General features: G+C 38.9%; 1 protein-coding gene and 1 long non-coding RNA gene across 3 annotated transcripts in view; both read left to right on the top strand.

The window, feature by feature from the left end:
* Nucleotides 1–11,896, top strand: part of LOC117801969 — a 37,820-nt gene extending 25,924 nt beyond the window's left edge. The window contains exons 3-4 of the long non-coding RNA XR_004624892.1: nucleotides 4,332–4,426; nucleotides 11,778–11,896. This is a non-coding gene — a long non-coding RNA (uncharacterized LOC117801969). The remainder of the gene's footprint in view (nucleotides 1–4,331; nucleotides 4,427–11,777) is intronic.
* Nucleotides 11,897–12,486: 590 nt separating this feature from the next.
* The window catches only part of RTN4 (reticulon 4), a 72,237-nt gene continuing 69,226 nt past the window's right edge, over nucleotides 12,487–15,497 (top strand). Inside the window, exon 1 of one of the 2 annotated variants that reach the window (XM_011237865.3) lies at nucleotides 12,487–12,985. In XM_011237865.3, the coding sequence (XP_011236167.2) occupies nucleotides 12,803–12,985 (183 nt within the window). In that variant the 5' untranslated portion in view covers nucleotides 12,487–12,802. Of the gene's footprint in view, nucleotides 12,986–13,228; nucleotides 13,281–15,497 lie in introns of those variants that run through there. The other variant, XM_019792852.2, reaches the window with a different exon arrangement.

Raw genomic sequence — 15,497 nt, 5'->3', positions numbered from 1 at the left:
TTACCGATTCAATCTCCTTACTAATAATTATTCAGTTCAGATTTTCTATTTCATCATGATTTAGCCTTGGTAAGTTGGGTTTTTAGGAATTTATCTATTTCTTCTACATGGTCCAATTTGTTATGTAATTGTCCATGGTAGTCTCTTATGATCCTTTGTACTTCTGTGACATCAGTTGTAACATCTCCTCTTTCATCTCTAATTCTATTCATTTGAATCCTTTTTTTTTTTTGATGGGTCTAGCTGTCATTTTAGTTTATCTCTTAAAATAACTAGTTCTTCATTTCATTTATCTTTTCTACTGTTTTTTTAGTAACTTATTTCTGCTATAAACTGTATTTTCTCCCACTAACTTGGAGCTTCATTTGTTCTTTTTCTAGTTCCTTGAGGTGTAAAGATGGATTAAGACTTTTTTTTCCCTTGAGGTAGACATTTATTGTTATTAACTTTCTTTTTAGAAATGCTTTTGCTACATCCTGTGAGTTTTGTTATATTTCTGTTTTCATTTGTCTCCAAGTGTTTTTTAAATTTCCTCTTTAATTCATTGGTTCAGTAGCATGTGATTTAATCTTCTTTAATTTTCTGGCTTTCTTTGTTTAATTAATTTCTAGTTTCAGACCACTGTGTGTGGTCAGAAAAGATGCTTAATATGATTTCAGTTCTCTTAAATTTATTAAGACTTGTTTTGTGGACTAGCATATGATCTGTCATGGAAAATGTTCTTTGCGTACTTGAGAAGAATGTGTATACTATTGCTTTGGGATGGGATGTTATGCAAATATCTAAGTCCATCTCATCTAATTTAGCATTTGAGGCTGATAATTCTTTATTGGATTCTATCTGGGGGATCTATCCATTGATGTAAGTGGGGTGCTAAAGTTCCCTCTATTATTGTATGGCTATTTCTCCCTATAGATATGTTAATAAAGTCTGTGTTTATTTATTTATATCTATTAATATTTGATTTATATATCTAGGTATCCTATATTAGGTATATAAATATTTACAATTGTTATAGCCTATTGTTGGATCGACTCCTTATCATTATGTAATACCCTTCTTTGTCTCATTACAGTCTTTCTTTTAAAGTCTATTTTGTCTGATATAAGTATAGTTATGCCAGCTTTCTTTTGGTCTCCATATACGTGGAATTTTTTTTCCCATCCCTTCACTTTTAGTCTTTGTATGTGTCCTTACATCAGAAATAGTTTCTTGTAGGAAGCATATAGATGGAACTTGTTTTTTGTTTTTATTTTTTTATCCATTCAACCACTCTGTCTTTCAATTAGAGAATTTAGTCCATTTACATTTAAAGTAATTATTAATAGGTATGTTCTTATCGCCATTTTGTTAATTGTTTTCTGTTTTTGTAGTTCTTCTCTGTTCCTTTCTTCTTCCCTTTCTCTCTTTTGTGGTTTGATTTTCTTTCGTGGTGTGCTTATATTCCTTTCTTTTTATTGTTTGTGTATTTATTATAGATTTTTGCTTTGTGTTTACCTTGACGCTTACATAGAACAACTTATATCTATAACAGTCTATTTTAAGTTGATAACAACTTGGATTTGATCCCATTCTAAAGCTCAATATTTTTACTCTCTCCCTTCCCCCCAGGTTTCATGTTTTGATGTCACATTCCATGTCTTTTTTTTTTTTTTTTAAAGATTTTATTTATTTGACAGAGAGACAGCCAGTGAGAGAGGGAACACAGCAGGGGGAGTGTGAGAGGAAGAAGCAGGCTCCTGGCGGAGGAGCCTGATGTGGGGCTCGATCCCATAATGCCGGGATCACGCCCTGAGCCAAAGGCAGATGCTTAATGACTGCGCCACCCAGGCGCCCCTCCATGTCTTTTTATATTGAGTATTCCTTAATGAATTATTGTAATCATGGTCTTTTTTACAGTTTTGCTTTTAACCTTCATACTAGCTTCGTAAATGACCAAACCACTACCTTTACTATATATTTATCTTTCCAGCGATAGTTTATATTCTTGACTGGAATTTTTTTCTTTTAGCACTTTAAATATAGTGTGCCACTCTCTTCTGGTCTGCAAAATTTCTGCTGAAAACCCTCCTGATTAATTGTATGGAGGTTCCCTTGTATGGTAGAAGTTGTTTTTCTCTTGCTGCTTTTAATATTCTCTCCTTGTTTTTAACTTTTGACATTTTAATTATATGTTTTGGTGTAGGTCTCTTTAAGCATCACATTCTCTTGTTTTAGACTATATTACAAAGCAATAGTAATTAAAGCAGTATGGTATTGGCATAAAAACAAACCCATAGATAAAGAGAACAGAATAGAGACACTAGAATTAAACCTGCACATATATGGTCATTAATTTTTGACAAAGAAGACAAGAATATACAATGAGAGAAAGGATGGTCTCTCCAATAGATGGTGTTAGAAAAACTGGATAGCCACATGCAAAATAATGAAACTAGGCAACTATTTTACACCATACATAAAATTAAACTCACAATGGATTAATGACTTGTATATAAGACCTGAAACCATAAAACTCCTAGAAGAAACATACACAGTAACTTCCTTGACATAGGTCTTAGTGATGATTTTTTGAATCTGACATTAAAGCAAAAGCAACAGAAGCAAAGTAAACAAGTGCAAACTACATGATACTATAAAGCTCTGTATAGCAAAGAAAGCCATCAAGACAGTGAAAAGACAATCTACCAGATAGGAGAATATATTTGCAAGTCATTTATCTGATAAGGGGCTAATAACCAAAATCTATAAAAAACTCATACAACTCAATAGCAAAAGATAATCTGAATTAAAAATGTACAGAAGATCTGAATAGGTATTTTTCTGAAGAAGACATACAAAAGACCAACAGGCAAATTAAAATACGTTCAATATCATTAATCATCAGGAAAATGCTAGTCAAAACTGCAATGAGATCTCACCTCAAACTAGTTAGAGTGGCTAATATTTAAAAGACAAGAAATAACAAATATTGGTAGGATGTAGAGAAAAAGGAAAAAATGGTAGGAGTGCAAATTGGTGCAGCCACTGTGGAAAACAATATGGAGGGTCCTCAAAAAATTAAAAATAGAAATACCATCGGATCCAATAATTCCACTAGAGGGTATTTACCCAAAGAAAACAACAACAACAAAAAAAAATGGAAAGATATATACACTCCTATGTTTAGTGCAGCGTTATTTATAATAGCCAAGATATGGAAACAATCTGATGGTTACATAGAATAGATGAATGGATAAAGAAGATGTGTTGTGTGTGTATGTGTATGTTACATATACTCATGCTATATATACATATACACATATAATAGAATATTACTCAGCCATAAAAAGGATGAGATCTTGCCATTTGAAGAACATGGATGAAACAACAAGGTATTGTGCTGAGTGAAATGAGTCAGATAAAGACAAACACTGTATGACTTCACTTATATATGAACCTAAAAAACAGAACCCAAGCTCATTGATACAGGGAACAGATTGGTAGCTGCCAGAAGTGGGGGTGAGGGGTGGGAGAAATGGGTTAACTGTTTTTGTTTTTAGTTTAAATAAACTCAGTTTTGGGGGAAAAAACAGGAGAAAAAATAGATCTCAAAAAAAAAAGTTGCATAGTATATAGTCATCTGAAAATAAAACCAACCCCAATTCTAAGATCTAAATAACAATTTAAGGTAGACTTGTATTTACAGCACTATCAATTTCATAGCAAAAAAGGGTGATTTAGAGAAGGGATACTGTTTAAGAAATAGTCTTAAAACATTTCTTGACTTTCAAAAAATCTGCACACATTTATAAGGTTAAGTTAAAATGTAAACTTAAATAGTGCTCTGTCATGCAGCATGAAATACCATACTGCAAGTTCACCTTTCTAGAGGACAAATTAGATTAATAGGAAACTTAGTGTTTTTTCTGTTCTTTCTTTGTGGATCTCTTGTTAGTGATTCATAGGCCTTCTAAATTGATTGCCTAAATTTCTTATCTTTTGTCTTTTGTATTATGTCTCTTTGTCATTTTTTAAAAAATCCTTCTTTATTGAGATAAAATTTTTATCCAATAAAATTCACTCATTTTAATTGTACTATTCAATGAGTTTTGACTATGTATATAGTCATATAGCCCTCACCACTATCACTCCAAAGAGTTCCCTCATCCCCTCTGTAATCAACCCCCTTCCTTTCCCTCTCCCCCTGGGCATTTTACCTGTTTTAAAATGTCACATAAACAGAATCACATAGTATATGGGCTTTTGTGTCTTGCTTCTTACATTTAATATAATTCGTTTGAGTTTCTTTCATGATCTGTACATCAATAGTTTGTTTATTTTTATTGCAGGGTAGGATTCCAAAGCCACAAATTGTTGGTCCATTCACCAGTTGATGGGCATATCGGTCATTTCCAGTTTTCATTTCTTCTGGATAGATACCTAGGTATGAAATTTCTGGTTCATGTAATTAGGTATGATTAGCTTCATAAGAAATTGCCAAATGATTTTCTAAAGTGACTGTACCATTTTATACTTGCAAAAGCATTTATTGTATATCCTTGCCAAGATTTTATTCTATGTTTGCTTTGAGAAATTTTACAGTTTTATAGTTTATAGCTGTTCTATTTAGGCCCATGATTCATTTTGAGTTAATGTTTTGCATATGACGTGAGATTAGAATCAAGATTCTTTTTATTGATTGATTTGGGTTTTTTTTGCATATGGATATCCATTTGTTCTAGCACCATTTGTTGAAAAGACTTATCTTTTTCCCCATTGAAATACCTTGGTATTTTTGTCAAAAATTAATTAGCTATATACTGTAGGTCTGTGAGTCTATTTCTGAACTCTGTATTCTGTTCCATTGATCTATTTGTCTACCTTTATGCCAGGACCACACTGTCTTAATCATTGTAGCTTTATCATAAATCTTGATATCGAGTTAAAGTCCTTCTAGTTCTTTAAATTTCTTTCAGCAATATTCACAGTGTAATGGTAGTGGGCAAATTTTATTTAATCCATCCTTAAATATTTCATGTTTTCTGACGCTGTTGTAAATGATACTGCTTTTTAAAAAAACCTATAATTTCTACTTGTTTGTTGCTGATACATCTTTTTGTTCTTTTTTCTATTTCCTGTGAGGTTTATCAAGTTTAACTTCCAAAACTTCTATTATTTTTTTAAAAATTGCAATTAAAAATTTTTAGTGTGGTAAAATATACATGACATAAAATTTACCATTTTAACCATTTTTAAGTGCACAGTTCAGTGGCATTAAGTACATTCACATTGTTGAAGAACTACCACCACCGTCCATCTCCAGAACTTTTTCATCATCCATACTGAAACTGTCTACTCATTAAACACTAACTCCCCATTTCCCCTCTGGCCCCTGATACCCACTGTTCTACTTCCTGCCTCTATGTATTTGACTATTCTAGGTACCTTATTCAGAAATGACTTACATTTCTACTACTACCTGACAGGAAAAATTTCCACCCAGGACAATAAATAATACTAAGATAAAATGGAAATGCCAGATCACAGTGAGTTTGTAGCAATAAAAGGAAAGTGAGTTTCCAAAAAGACACAGGCAAGGCAATACACTCTGGCATTTCCAGTGATGAATGTATTCCTGAGTTCTTTGGAAAGTAGAAAACAAGTTGAATACTGAGCAGTATGTATCTGTTGATTTAAAAAAAAATCCTATACCTCATGAATACAAGTGGTGTATAAAAGAATCATTTATTGTCTAATTTTTTAATTTAATGGAGCTTGCTTAATCTCTTACTGCTTTTCTTCCAACAGTTTCCTTCACTTCAGTGTCTTCATTAGAGGGTGGTTAGTTACACATAGAGGCAAAAGTCCACCAGGCAATTCTATTCTTGTTTTTGGGCAAGAGTTTGGAGCTACCAGCTTAATGAGGTTTTAAGGATTATCTGTGGTTTAAATTATTGGTGCTGTCCCTATTACTATAGATTACTTAGTGCTAAATATAACTAATTATATTGAGTACTTACTGGAATACCATTTTGAGTTCTAAGTTTAATATTTAAGGTTTTGGAGAAGATAAAATGATACCAACTAAAGGCCTATGAAGAAAAGCAAAAGTTGTCTTTTTGTTTTGATTTGTTTTGCCTGGAAAAAGTAAAGGTTAAGTGGAAATACCATTGTTCACATACATCCGGAGATATTTCCCATGGCTCCTTTCTAGGCCTTTTTCTCCAAGGGTGGCCCACAGTATGTATCCACCTGCTCTACCACCCCCACCCCACAATTTTCCCCCAAACCTTTACCCATGAAACTTAACTTACAAGTTGAGGTACCTTGTCTTCAGAAGAGACCTCCATTCTAAGCCCCAGCCTGGCCTTGCAGCTGCTTCCTGATTGTTTCTACTCTAATATTCTATAGGCAAGTCAAGTTCACCGTAGTATCTAAAAACTAAGGTCATCATCCTATTCTCCCCAGCATTACTCACCAGTTCTGTGCTTCCTCTCCTGATTTCTTTGCATTCACAGTGGTAACACCAATTTACCTTGCCACCTAAGCACAAAGCTTACTTCAGCCTTTTTTTCTTCTTCTTTTCCATTGGCCCTTCCATTGTATTAGTCATCAAATTCTATGAGTTCAGCTTCTTCGGTGTTTTTCAAATTTATCTTCTCCTATTTCCCAAGCTGTTGGTTCATGTCCTCATCAAGTTTTGCCCAAATTATAAGTAGTAGCTATGTTTCACTTAAGCCACAGTAGCTATAACCAAGTTATTGGGGAAAGATTACCTGTAATATTATAATTGCACTTAAATATTGTTTCCTTACTCTAGCATCCACAACCCATCCTCTATCAGTGTTATTTTTGCAAATTAGCAATCACGTCATCCCACCATTTTAAAAAAGATTTCATTTATTTTAGAAAGAGAGAGAGTGATTGGGGGAGTGGCAGAGGGGGAGGGAGAAAGAGGAAGAATCTGAAGCAGACTTGACACTGAGCCCAATTTGGGGCTCGATCTCACGACTGCAGGATCATGACCTGAGCTGAAACCAAGAGTCAGAGGCTTAACCAACCAAGCCACCCAGGCACCCCTTTTCCCACCATTTTGTTTAAAGACTTTTAATAACTCTTTACTTGAGAATAATGCCTTCATTCTTTAGCATGACATTCAAGGCCCTTCACAGTCTGTGTTCAGTTTATTTTTTCTGGTTTTATCTTCAGCCACTTTCTACCTCTCTGACCATACCAGATGTCTCTCTATGCCTTGAATCTGTGCTGGAGTTTCAGCCCTCCCTGCCTCTGTAGGTGCTAGTCCCACTTTCATTAGATGGCTTTCCTTCTTTCTCTACTTTGAAAGGTTAATTTATTTTTATGAAGCCTTCCCTAAATCCTGCTGGAATATGTCTCTTTGTGTCTGTCTGTCTCTCTCTAATATATATACATATATAGTATAAATTATGTTGCATTAATTATGAGTATATAATATATATAATACATTTATTGTATGAGTTAATTTATGTATATTCTATATATTCACACACACATATATATACATACATATATGAATACATTTATATATATGTATATACACCTAACTATTCTTCTATAAACTGGACTATATGTTCCTCGATGTTAAGAAGTATGTTTTATTTATTCTTTAACAGCAGAAGCTAGAAGGTCAACAGATTTTAGTTGAGCAAATGAGTAATGTTTATTGTAAAGATAGTGACTACCTTGTTTCTATTTCCACGGAAGATAAAACAGCAAAAATTATACTTCAGTCTTTAGGTATTAGGAAGCATAGGTGAGATGTTGGAGCGAGTTATTTATAACTTGGATAATTTTATGAACTCCTTTCTGTAGTTCTTTTTTCTCATGAGGATAGATTTTTATTTGTCTAAGATGGTTCAGGAATTTCTCTCCTTGGATTTGTGCCACTAGATCAAAATTAATTTTCTTCTGAATCAAAAATAGTTCTTTTGTTAGATCACAATAAATTTCACCGAGAAATGGTGCACATTGAACTTAGCCTAAGGAAATGCGGTATTAATGCAGAGGACTCCAGAAGGTTAAAGGAGAAAGTCTAGGTTCAATTTTAATTATGACTTTCACTCGCCTATTATGTGATTTCTTTTTGGAACTTAAAAATTGATTTTAAGTCCAACACTAATTTTCAATGCTTACTAGCATGGGTGAAGATGTTGATCTTATAAATCTATATTTCTATTCTTATTACAGAATGAACTTAGTAGAAGTCAAGCTGTTAACCAGAACCATGAGCTGCATTTCACAAAAAGGTGCATTTCATGCAAAATGGTAGGGACAATGACATAGCAAGCTGTTAGTTTTTCCCTTAGGAGTGCCAACATGATATTTCAGTTTAAAAAAAAAATAGAAAGGTTGAATGTAATTCAATGGTGCTCTTGAATATTGGCAAATCATTTTCATTAGACAAAAAAGTTGTGCACAGCTCTTGAAATAGATTTGTCAGGCATCTCCCTCTCATCTTTCTCCTGTGGTTGCTGAACCCACTCTGGAGTCCACATCCTGCAATATCTAGATAGGAGTATAGTCATCCTGTGCCTTTTAACTCTTTTTGGGGGGGCAAACATAATACAAGGACAATTAACCTGTTCAATGTATACCAGATTATGGATCAATTCAGCTTCCTGCAAAAAGGTAGAACTCTAGAATGGGGTATTTCCTTAAGTAGTGAGTCTCCCTTTATCGAAAATGTTCAAGCACATCTGTGCTGATTTATTCAGTGCCGTATTCCAGAATGCTTGGTGCAGAGTAAATACCCAATAAATATTTCGTATACAAATAAATAAAGCACAAAATAGATGATGTTTAAATTAGCTTATGCTGTGTGATGAACCATCCCCAAAAGTAGTAGTTTAAAGCAATAACGATTTATTATTTTTCATGATTCTGTGGGTTGACGGCAGAATCTGAAATGATCTCACATTTCTGGGGACCTCAGCTCTATGGTTGGGACAGTGAGGTCTCTCTCCCCGTGTGTGTCTTATCTTCAGCCTCAGTGTTCCAGGAGAGTAAGAATCAAAACTGCAGTGCCTCTGCTGGTTAGGCTTGCAACTCACTTCCAGGGCATTCTATTGGTCAAGAAAGTCACAAGTCCAGCTCAGAAAAAGTGGGAAAATTGACCCTACCTCTGGATGGGAGTTGTTGCAAAAAGTTTGTGGCCGTTTTTAATCTACCACAAATGACCAACTTTAAAAAAAACCTCCTTAGGGAATTTTTGCAATGGGAGGCAGATTGATCAACCCGACCTCCCAGAGTCCTTCCAACTTTGAGATTCTATAATTCCATCAAGCTGAATGGATCTCTTGCAGTGTTCTAAGAGGATAGTTACCAACTTGTGGCATCTGGAAACTTTAAACTACTTCTGGTAAGATAATTTCAAAAATAATTCATTGAGTAATTATTTCTCTAATTATTATGATGCTCAAGAATTTATATTCTTCCTTTAAGCATTTTAAATGCCCATCAGAATTTTCTTGTTAGTGAGAGTGATAGTTACATGTAGTTACACTAACGTGTAACCAACTCTACATTTAATTCTGGTATATCAGCAACATTCTCCTTTCCTTATGCTTTGTTGACCGTTCTATGAACACTGGGTAACTCTTAATTCATCCATCAAAAACTGACATTTTAGAAGTCACTGAGCTCAATAATATAAAATTTGTATTTTTCTTCTGCTTCAGAGGAGAGTGCTTATATTATTGTCTCAGTATTCATCCCTATTTATTATAAAAGTTGTAAATCTACCACTTTTCTGTAATTATCCTTTCATGATACTTTTTAAAAAAGATTTATCTATTTATTTATTTGAGAGAGACAGAGAGAGAGTGTGTGTGTGTGAGTGGGGGGCAGGGGCAGAGGACGAGGCAGAGAATCTCTAGCTGACTCTGTGCTGAGCATGGAGGCTGAAGTAGGGCTCAATCCCATGACCCTGAGATCATGACCTGAGCCAAAATCAAGAGTTGGTCCAATAACTGATTGAGCCACCCAGGCGCCCCCTTTTATGACACTTTTAGTAAATTAAAGATATTCCCTTGAGACTGTTTTAGTAACAGCAGGCACACAGATACATGAATGCAGAGATCTCATATAAGCAACTTACAAATAATATATGTGAAAACTAAAATTATTCCATTAAGGAGTTTCAGAACAATTTGTCTTTGTGGAATGGATATGCCAGGTCCTGAACATATTTTTGATATATATATATTTTTAAGATTTTATTTATTTATTTTTGAGAGAGAGAGAGCACAAGCAGGGGGAGCAGCAGGCAGAGGAAGAAGCAGTCTCCCCACTGAGCAAGAAGCCTGATATGGGACTCGATCCCAGAACCCCAGGATTATGTCCTGAGCTGAAGGCAGACGCTAACCTACTGAGCCGCCCTGGCATCCCTGTATTGTTGATAATTAACCTGGTCAGGTAATATTCCCAGGAAATCTTCTACATTTCCCTTTTTTAAGAATTAATAAATTTTATTTCTTAGAGCAATTTTAGGTTTACAGAAAAATTGAACAGAAAGTACAGAGTTCTCATACACTCCCATGCCTACTCTCCAACCAGTTTCCCCTATTACTAACATCTTGCATTGGTGTATATTTGCTGCAAGTGATGACCAGTATTGATATACATTAGGGTTCACTCTTTGTGATATATAGTTCTGTAGGTTTTGCCAAATGTATAATGTCATGTATCCACCATTATAGTATCATACAGAATAGTTTCGCTGCCCTAAAACTCTCCTTTTCTCCTTGTTCCACCTCTTCATATCTCCTTCTTCCTTCCCCAACCACTGCCTTTCCTTTTTAATACCTAAATTAAGCCTAGAGTAATATTAATTAAAACTAAGAGTTTCCTTAAATAACCAATGATTCCCCATGACAATCAAAATTTCTTAATCATGTAGACCAGCAGTGTCCAATAGAAATATGATGTGATCATATGCATATTTAAAATATTCTAGAAGCTGCATTTAAAAAGTAAAAAAAAAACAAGTGAAAATAATTTAATATACTTATTCCAATATATTGACAATATCAATTACAGAATGTAACCATATAAAAATTGAGATGTTTTAGTTTTTTTGTACTAACACTCAAAATCTAGTGTGCATTTTTTTTTTAAGATTGATTTATTTGGGGGGGGAAGGGTGGAGGGAGAGGATAAGAGAGAATCTCCAGCAGACTCCCCACTGAGTGAGGAGTCTGACCCAGGCCTGAATTCCACCATTCTGAGATCATGACCTGAACTGAAATCCAGTGGGATGCTTAACTGACTGAGCCACCCAGGCCCCCTCTAATGTGCATTTTAAACTTACAACACATCTCATTTCAGTCTAGTCACACTTAAAGCGCTCAGTAGCCACAAATGGCCTGTGACTAAGATGTTGGACAGTGCAGTCCTAGACTGTGAGCAATCAGAAAGCAGGTTATCCTGTCTCCAGGGCCTCTGGAATAGAAATGCAGTGATTATTTTGGTAAGGTATACCAGAAACAGAAAAGGGGCTCTCTAAACTTTTGCGTGCTGATACTTGTACGCTCTGTGACCACTTTCCTTTAAAATTCTTTTCCAGTTTTGGAAAAAGTGGAATGGGGACCACGCTCATTCCAGCATATCAAACAAATGAATACTGGGCTTCCTGACTCCCAGAGGCCTGAATCATCTGAAATGTTGACTCATGAGCCTAGGTGACTGAAATGTAATGTGAATCAAATTTGCCTTCCAAGGCATCGTTTTGTTTCCCCTTTCCTCCTCTCTCTCTTTAGGTGACTCATCTTTCTACCACGTAAGAGTCCAGCAGCAGGCAGAGCCCAAAAGCCTCCTGAATGAGCCGACTTTGAAATGGCCCCAGTCCTCCAGACTGTCCAAGCCCGGCTGTTTTGCCTACCTCATCCAGGGTCTGCAGTTTGGACCGAGAACGACCTTACAGTTGCACCGCCACCCCCGCCAATTTTTTTTTTTTTTTTTTTTAAGGTGGTGAAGGTAGTAGTGACGAGTTGGTCTCGTAATTTAAGTTTGAAAAAATGTAATCTTTTACTTCACAATCTTTTAATACTTAGCGTATACTAAATCCTTAGGGCCTACTTCATAGTACCTTTCTCCACTCTGGGTTTTTTCCTTTCCTGGGAGGAAAGTTACCACCCCCAGGCACCCAGGATAACGCCCTTCCGGGGGTGTGGGCCAGAAACCCTCAATCCACTCAATACTTCGGGGCAGGCCGCCTGTCCTGCCGCAGGCGTACGCAGTACTGCATCTACACACTGACCTCCAGCTCTGGGTAAAGCCAAGACCCCAGCCCACCCCGCGTCTACCCAAGGTGAAGGGGGGGGCTCCCAGTTCTAAACCCCACCCATCGAACTCACCCCAGCCGGTAGGAGAGAGGAAGTGCAAAAGGCCACACCCACTTTTCCTCTCTTTTTCTTTCCATTGGGCCGGCTGGCTGCCCGTCGTCTCTATCCCGTAGACGATTGGCTCCCTCCCTCCCGCTCCAGTCCCGGCCTCTCCCCGCCAGGGAGGGTAAGTCACGCCAAACTGGGCGGAGAATCCGCTGGCCTGTCTCTTTCGCTCGTCTGGGCGGTGGCGGCAACTGGGGACGGGGCGGGTGGCGCATCACGGGCGCAGAGGCAGGAGGAGCAGTCTCATTGTTCCGGGAGCCGTCGCCACTGCAGGTCTCTGGGCTCTTTCGGCCCTGCCCTTCTCAGTCCTCCCCAACCCCCACAACCGCCCGCGGCTCTGAAGAGAAGCGTCCCGTGGAGACAGCAGCTGCAGCATCATCTCCGATCCGCCAGCCATGGAAGACATGGACCAGTCGCCTCTGGTCTCCTCGTCCTCGGACAGCCCGCCCCGGCCTCAGCCCCCGTTCAAGTACCAGTTCGTGAGGGAGCCTGAGGACGAGGAGGAAGAAGAGGAGGAGGAAGACGAGGAGGACGAAGACGAGGACTTGGAGGAGCTGGAGGTGCTGGAGAGGAAGCCCGCCACCGGGCTGTCGGCAGCCCCGGTGCCCACCGCCCCCGTCGCCGGCGCGCCCCCGATGGACTTCGGCAGTGACTTCGTGCCCCCGGCGCCCCGGGGGCCACTGCCGGCCGCGCCCCCCGCCGCCCCGGAGCGGCCGCCGTCTTGGGGACCCGAGCCCCGCGTCGCCCGCGGTGCCCGCGCCATCCCTGCCCGCCGCTGCCGCAGCCTCGCCCTCCAAGCTCCCCGAGGACGATGAGCCGCGCCCCCCTCCACCCCGGCCGCGCCCAAGCGCAGAGGCTCTTCAGGCTCAGTGGGTAAGTGCCATGCCCTCCCGCCTCGCGCAGCCCCTCGCTCCCTTCCATCTTTTGTGTGCACCCCCAGATGCCTCGGGCGGAGCCCTCATCTCCGCCCCGAGGGGCTTTGTCCGTGGACCTCCGGGCGAAGGCGCCCCCGCTGGTAGGAGCCGTCAGGAGCAGGGTGGGGCGGCCGAGGAAACACGGGCTTGTTCTTTATTGTCTGTCTCGGTATAGGGGAACACGTGCACCCCGCCTGCTCCCGGCTTCTTCCCTCTGGTCTCTAGTCTACTGCGTCCCGGAAGTTAGGCACCCGCCCCTAATAGGAGCTGGGTCTGTATCTAGGAACTAAGGATGTGGATACATTGGGCTGGCTAGGCTCCCGGGTGAGGATGGAAAGGCCTTGGCGCCCTTAATCTTTTGTCTACCAGTCTGGGTTGCTCCTAGGGAAAAGGCGCAGTTTTGCCGCTAGTCTGTTTGCCAGCATTGAGCCTTGGCCCCCCTCCTCACCTTCTCCCTAGCTTGGGTGGCCCCTCAGCGCCTCATTCCCCTCCCTCTTGACTCTTGCGCTGGTGGGGAGCTGGCCCAGTGGAAAACATCCACACTGACCCGACTGCAGTGAAGGGAGAGCGCCTCCAGTGGTGTGGCGCGTGGAGAATTGGTAAGGCGAGAGTTCTGGCAAAGTCCTGCCACCGCCCAGTTTACCCGGGTTGTGATGTGGCGACTCCCCAGCTAAACCCAGCCAGGGAAGTGGGATCTGAGCATTTGTGATATGAGGGGGCGCAGTTCTGCCAGGGTCTCAGCTGCTTTGTGAGAGGAATTGCTGTTAGTGTGGTTTTAGGCTCTTGATGCATTATAATTGAATGGGAGAGGAAAAGAAGGCAAAATGGTTGACATTCTTAAAGAAGGGAAACCTGTGGGGTTTTTTACCGCGAATAGGCCAATTGAATTTGTGGCAGATTTGCCACTCGACTTAATGAAATGTTTAAAGAAAGATATTTTCATATAGTGGTTAGAAATACTGTTTCTTAGAAGTTACATGTTTTAGGTCGACAGGGACAAATCTGCATAGTCTATAAACAGTTTCCATATCTTTTCATTCACTTTAGTACCTGATTTTATATGTATTTAAAGGAACGTTGTTTTATTACCTTTTTCATTTTGGGAAATTGTTTATTTTGGAAGAGAAAAAAATCAAGTTTGTTCGAAATAGAGAATCTTACTAGCCAAGTTATTAACTTATTAGCATGTATCTTGTTACTTTGGGGGCAGAAAGTGTCCCACCAGCAAACAGTAGGATCTTTCTTTATGTATGAAAGGGCAAGAATCTGGTAGTGTAACTGCCTGCTGAGAAATCTTCATCGCCTTGTAGGATTTTAGAAGTGGTTCATTTTCTAGAAGGAGAAAATCAATCTGAGATCAGAGAAATATTTTTTTCAGTTCATTCCTCCACAACAGGGAAATAAGACAATTGTGATGTTTCTGAATAACATTTTGATAATAACATACCCCAAAGCATTACTCAAAACACTAATCATTACACTAAAGATATTAGAAGATGAGAAATAACACAATCTTCCCCTTTTCTGAATTAAAAGACATGTTTAAGAGAAACTAAGGTGAGGTAGAAGAATAAAGAGTAGTGAGAAATTTGCAAATGGGAAATCTAATGATTAACAAAGGCATACTGATTTGTCATCTTGTATTCTAGTATGGGAACAAAGAGAAGAGTTCTGATCTTCGAACATCAGGGTTTCAGGAGAGACAGCATTCTCTTGGAATTTTGACTTTTGGAATACTAAGTTTGGAAAACAAAGGGCAGAGAATATTGCCTATTCAGGGACTCTTATCTTTATATAGTTCCCTAATTCTGTATTGATGATAGCTATTTGGAAACTCTAGTTCCGTTAGTAAACCACTGAATATCGTGATTATGGTCATGGATAGTTAAACCATTTCTGTGAGTCTCAGGTTCCTAACAGTTTGTTCATTCATTCAGCTGATGACTGATTACCTACAAAGAGACAGGTCCTATTCTAGGCTATGAGGGTATAGCAAATAAGCAAGACACAGGTGTTCCCCATGAGGGGAGTAAGATAATAAGCATGTAAGTAAGGAACTCAGAATAGTGGCAAGTGTTACGAGGAAAATAAACAGGGTGATGGTATAGAAAATGATTGGGGGGGGTGTGTGTGTGGGGGATTGTTTTTAAGTAGGGTGGCATTGAGAAATGCCTTT

This window comes from Ailuropoda melanoleuca, chromosome 4, assembly GCF_002007445.2.
Source record: "Ailuropoda melanoleuca isolate Jingjing chromosome 4, ASM200744v2, whole genome shotgun sequence".
NCBI lineage: Eukaryota > Metazoa > Chordata > Mammalia > Carnivora > Ursidae > Ailuropoda > Ailuropoda melanoleuca.
This window is presented reverse-complemented; position numbering and strand designations above follow the sequence as displayed.